This window comes from Artemia sp. Qi Xiang Cuo, chromosome 2 (genome assembly GCF_049724085.1).
Source record: "Artemia sp. Qi Xiang Cuo chromosome 2, ASM4972408v1, whole genome shotgun sequence".
Lineage (NCBI taxonomy): Eukaryota > Metazoa > Arthropoda > Branchiopoda > Anostraca > Artemiidae > Artemia > Artemia sp. Qi Xiang Cuo.
The window spans coordinates 58,354,137-58,360,200 of NC_142795.1; the positions used below are offsets into that span (position 1 = coordinate 58,354,137).

General features: G+C 39.2%; 1 protein-coding gene across 1 annotated transcript; it reads left to right on the forward strand.

Annotated features, from left to right (window-relative positions):
- Positions 1 to 2,522: 2,522 nt before the first annotated feature.
- On the forward strand, positions 2,523 to 3,494 carry LOC148955432 (protein CFDP2-like). Its single transcript, XM_089107347.1, has one exon. The coding sequence runs from the start codon at positions 2,523 to 2,525 to the stop codon at positions 3,492 to 3,494; it is 972 nt and encodes a 323-aa protein (XP_088963473.1).
- The last annotated feature ends 2,570 nt before the right edge of the window (positions 3,495 to 6,064 follow it).

A 6,064-nucleotide genomic window follows, 5' to 3' on the forward strand; every position in this document is an offset into this window, starting at 1 on the left:
AAAAACGTTTTGTTGATTTTTTTAATGCCTAATCCATTTCATCAGAGTAAGTGAATGAAAACACTTATTTTGTGTTGCACCGTCTACATTCTGTACCGAATTATTCGCGATTCAAGGTCCCTCTAAACTATTATATCCCACCACCCCAAAAATTCCTACTTTCAGTATACAATCAATTTACAACCAAACCTCATGACTAAATTCTACTATATCTCAATCAGAAAATAACTACATATTTTCGCGTAGTCACCGACATTTTTAATAATGAAATTACCGTATATCTTCCAGTGTATGATAAAACAGATTGTTAGACCCCACCAAAACCTAATTATTGCCAACCCTTATCCAAAAAATACTGTTGTACACCTTGTTTTTTTTTACATTGGATGTTGTCAGTGTCATAAAAATACGTAGAGCCTTTCAATTTGATCAAAACCATAGTTGAAAATGTTTATTGACACTTTCGTCAAGAAACAATCGTTAGTGAAAACCAAGGCTGAAAGGGAAATCTTTAAACTCTTTTTGAAGTCAGCCTTTGGTAAAATCTGCGAGAGTGTGCTCAGTGACAGTTCTTGTGATTTTGGTACCGATTCGAAAGAATGGGGTCGAATAGTTGTCGACCCTAGTTTTATATCGTTTTCAGCATAGACTCGAATATGGTCCATTTACAAGGAAAAAAAGTTTTGTTTTAGATAAGAATATCGCAGCATGAAGCTCAATTTTGGAAATTTCGATAGAAAACTGATGTCGGTATTTTATTGCAATGTGTATAGGCTCCTATAGCCGTGGAGAGGGGAAAGTTCAAGTACATTATGGGGACACAGATTCACTCCCTCTTGTTAAAAGTAAAAACTGATCATTTATTAGATGATTTGATCAATGATGAATACTTTAACTCTCATATAGACTATACCAATTGGGACTAATCTATTTTTATAGAGTTGGTGAAACGCCAGGCCCCAAATAAACTTCCATTTTTAAAATTTTCAACGGGGAGTGACTCGATTTCCTATAAGAAATCAAGATCGATAATTTTTTTAGTGTTACTGGATACTTTTCAGTTAAACATTTAATCTACTTTAGGGAATCCCCCCTTAGCCCCCTTCTAATGAATGTCAAATCGTCTGAAGTTGTATTTGCAACTTTTCTTTCAAGATCGTGTGTGCCAAAACTAGAAAAGCATATTTGATGCATTACAGTCCTATATCGATAGAAAATCATGTTCCCCCTACAACCCCTTAAATCTGAATTATAGCTACTACCAACCTCCCCCCTCCCTACTCTTACAGAAAAATGCTGTTGAGACTTTCCCATATTTAAATCTTGATTTTCAACGTATAAAACTTCCAACCCACTGCCTCTCTTACTAAAGTTATCCAATTTTGTTACCTAATTACCAACCAAAACCAAAAATGTATCCACAAAATCATATAGGTCGGGGTGAAGTGTCTAACTTTCAGTTAACATGTAGATTGAAAACACTTCATCTGACTTTTTATGAAGATACGAAATCCTTTTAAATGATGAGTACTTTAACCAAACTCCTTTCTCCCCTTTTTAGAATTTGTTTTTCAAGAATAGCTTTATTCTTGCTGACACACGAATGCAATCTGCCATTTGGATAGGTCCTGACACTAGCAGAGATCTAAGTTATACTTCTGGGACTTTATGTTCCTTGGCACCTTTCCAAGGCAGATTACCAGACTGGTTATTGCTATTGATATCAATTACACATGGAATTATACAAGAACCGTAAAAGAAAACCCACGTCTGAGGCACTACAGTATCACATGCACATTGCAAAAAAAAAGTTGGCAAGGTATAATGAGGTCTAACATGTTTTGAGAGCATTGTCGTAACTATATAACTCAATCAGACTGTTTTTTGAAGCAACACCCATTTCTTAGTAGACAAACAGAGAGAGAGAGAGAGTGGAGGCTACTCCATATACGATAAATTGATTGATAATTGGTATTTGAATAAAAAACATAGTTTTTATTGCAATTCATACTAGCAAGATACCTGAATTCAGAGAGAATAGTTTATTTGAGAGGATATTAGTGTAGAACAATGAGTGGTGTATTTACATTATTGGAGATTAATGATGGAGCCGGTAGCGGTAATGATATACGAGTACCCAATGTGGCTGTGGAAATAACCGGTGGCTGTAGACTATGCCTTGAATGGGAGGATATGTATGCTAGATACGTGATATCATTAAGCAAATTTAAGCAGGAGGAGCAACTATGTTTTGCTGGAAAAGTGAATATTCTCCATAAAAATAAACTTCGGTCAGCATTAGATGTGCTATCGAAATATATTGATGAGAACAAAATGCATCGGTGAATTTTGGGGGCGGTGGTCAGCAACCTGCTCGCGGTACCCCTGCTTATACTAATCTAAGCTGACCATTTTGTTCCAATTCGTTGGTTGGTCGGTGGGCTAGTAACCTACCACCGTAAAAACTGATTACTCAAGAAACAGCAACAGATAGCCTCGGATTGACTTCTTCTTCTTCTGTGATGACGACTAATGCACGCCCCCGGACTGGATTCTTGAAAACGGCCGATTGTTTTCGTATTGGATATTGGAATGTTAGAACAGTTAATCAAAAAACACAGCCAGGAAAACTCAACAGTGTTATGAGAACCCTTGATAAGTTCCGTATTGACATAGCTGGACTTTCTGAGACCAGGCTTACTGGTTTTGGGACTTTGAAATCTGAGATTTACCACATCTTGTATTCCGGACTTGAGACTAGAAAAGAAGCAGGTGTCGCAATGGCACTAAGTAATCGGGCCAAAAAATGCCTAGTGGATTGGGACCCAATTGGTGAGCGGATTCTTCGTGCCCGTTTCGCCACTTCACAGGCCAAATTGACAGTTATTGTAGTGTACACCCCAACGAATGATGCCTGTGATCAAACCAAAGATGAATTTTATCGCGCGTTATTGAATGTTGTTGCAAAAACACGTCATCATGATATTGTGACTGTGTGTGGGGACTTTAATGCTAAAATTGGAGGTGATGCTTCTTATGCCCCAACTATCCTCGGTAAACATGGACTGGGGGAAATTAATGACAATGGTGTGCGACTATTCGATTTTTGCGCTACTCATGAACTTATCGTCGGCGCCACATGGTTTCCACATAAACAGATTCACAAGTATACTTGGAATTCGCCTGATGGTGTAACACGAAATGAAATAGACCATATCCTAATTGAGAGGCACAGGCGACGATGTTTAGAGGATATTAGAACCTTCCGAGGTGCCGACTGTTATTCCGATCACCAACTTGCTGTTGTCAAGTTCAAGCTGAAACTAAAAACTGTGACAAAGCCCCAGCGGCCAGTGAAAACCTTTAATTTGAGGAAATTGCAGGACCCGAACGTATTGCAAAAGTATATTACAGCTTTGTCAAACAAGTTTTCCCTTCTAAGGGACGAAGTGTCGCTGGATAGTCAGTGGGGAAAAAAATTGCAGAAACCGTGAAAGAGGTTGCACAAGAAGTTGTGGGCTACAACAGGAAGAAGAAAGAGCAGTGGATATCTGAAAGTAGTTGGGATATTCTTGATCAAAGGTCACAACTCAAAATCCTCGTTGATAAGTATGACCATAGCACGACTTGTTCTAGAGAATATGTAGATAACCTGAAAGCGCAGTACAAGCGTCTCCATAAGCAAGTCAAAGCAGCAACCAGGGATGATAAGAGGATTTACCTCGAAGCTATGGCCGAACAGGCTGAGGCAGCCGCTAGACGGGGAGATAGCCGTTCTGTATATGCCATAACGAAGCAGTTGGCGGGTATTTCAAAGGTGTCGTCAACCCAAGTTGAAAGCAAAGATGGCATTTTATTAACCCAGACTGATGACATAGTCCGACGCTGGAAAGAGCATTTTAGCGAGGTACTAAATCAGATGCCTCCCACAACTACTTTAAATATCCCTGAAGAACCACTGTTCGATCTTGGAATATGTCCTGGACCTCTCATACTTATTGAAGTCAAGGAGGCCCTAAGGACTTTGAAAAACGGAAAGGCTGCAGGCAATGATGGCATATCACCAGAATTACTGAAGTACGGTAGAAGCGCCCTAGCCGAACCCATATTTAAACTTCTTTCCCGTGTTTGGGATGAAGAAAAAATCCCTAGTGAATGGTCGAAGGCAGTAATTGTAAAACTCTTCAAAAAGGGACAAAAGAATAAGTGTGATAATTGGAGAGGTATTGCTTTACAGTCTGTTGGCAGCAAAGTTCTGTGCCAAATAATTCTTAACAGGATTCAAAGTAAAGTGGAGAAAGTTCCGAGAGATGAGCAGCACGGATTCCGCCAGAATAGATCGTGTTGTGACCTTATATTTAGCCTGAGAGTCCTGCTGGATGAATCCAATGAATGGCAAGTTCAGCAACTTATAGTATTTATGGATATTTTCAAAGCTTTTGACTAGATATATCGCACAACCATGTAAAAGATATTAGTGCATTATGGAATTCCGACCAAAATTGTAAATATAATTGAAGCGCTATATCATGATATCATGTGCGCAGTACAGACAAAGGGTAGCCTAACGGAGTGGTTTTCTGTTCAGTCAGGTGTAAGGCAGGGCTTCATTCTATCACCATTACTGTTTGCCATAGTGATAGATTTTGTTCTCCGTGGATGCAGTTTTAGTTGCGGGGTACAATTAAATCCACTGAGAGAACTCAATGATGGTGATTTTGCTGACGATGTTGCGCTTATTACCCACGACCCTGAAGATATGCAACGCAACATTAATGAACTCGGTCGTATGGCAAATGCTGTCGGACTCTCCATAAATGCTAACAAGACCAAATCAATGTCGAATGCAGTCATACTTGACTTAGCCGAAGGACTTTTGGTTAACAACGAGGAAATTGAGGAAGTGAGAGAGTTCAAGTATCTCGGCAGCATTCTTACGCAAGATGCCAATTCCGAAAGAGAAATACTGTGCCGAATAACATTGGCTGGGTCTGCTTTCAGCTACCTTAGACATGTTTGGAGAAATAATAAATATTCCCAGAAGTTAAAGCTTAGAATTTATAATAGCAATGTGGTCTCTGTCCTTATGTACGGCTGCGAAACTTGGAGCATCACTGCTCAACTAGAACGACGACTCCAGGCATTCGACAATAATTGCCTAAGGTCTATCCTAAATATACATTGGACAGAAAGAATACGAAATGATGAAATATATCGTATGACAAATCATACCCTCTTCCTTGATCTTATTAGAAAGTGGCGATGGATGTATTGGGGGCATATGGTGCGAATGGGGGAAGGAAGGCTGCCGCACGACGCATGGTGTTGGACACCCCCCGGTCTCCGCAAATCAGGGAGACCGAAAATGACTCTTGGCAGGTCGCTAATGAAGGAGGCGAAGCTGGCGAGGTCCTCGTTAGAGGAGCTTTGGTTGAAGGCTCAGGACAGGTCGTCGTGGCGAATCACTGTTGCTGCCTTATGCGCCCCCAGGCGTAGGAGGACCTAAGTCTAAGTCTAATTATGTTCAATAAAATTGTTTCTAAATAAAAGGTATTTTTCTTTCTATAGTAGACTAGCGTATATTTTTTAGAGTAGAAAAAATTCTGGTTAGTCTGGAGTTAGTTGTGAGAGAGTTAGGACTCTAAAAAAATGGATAGATTTGAGAAAGAGCGAATCATGGGGAATCTAGTGTTTATGGAAAAACATTTGATTCTAGATGACGATTTTCTAGAGTTGTCTATTCAAAGGAAGATATTTTCTCGGGGAATGCTGTCAATATAATGAAAACTGATTCTCCATCATTAGACTATTGTATGAAGCTTCTATATCGTGGTCCAAATGCATTTACACAATTTATTGATATATTGATCACGACACGGCAAAATGATATTGTGGATATGCTTTTAAACATTATTTTAGAAATTTAGGACTTTTTTTCATAAGAAAGATGGCATTCAAGGATGATTTACTCCTCTCTCTCTATCCCAGACAATTTTTTGTTATTGCTAGCTCAGTTTCATTGTGGTAGTGAGAGTGTCAACACATGAAAAAATTTTCCATACAT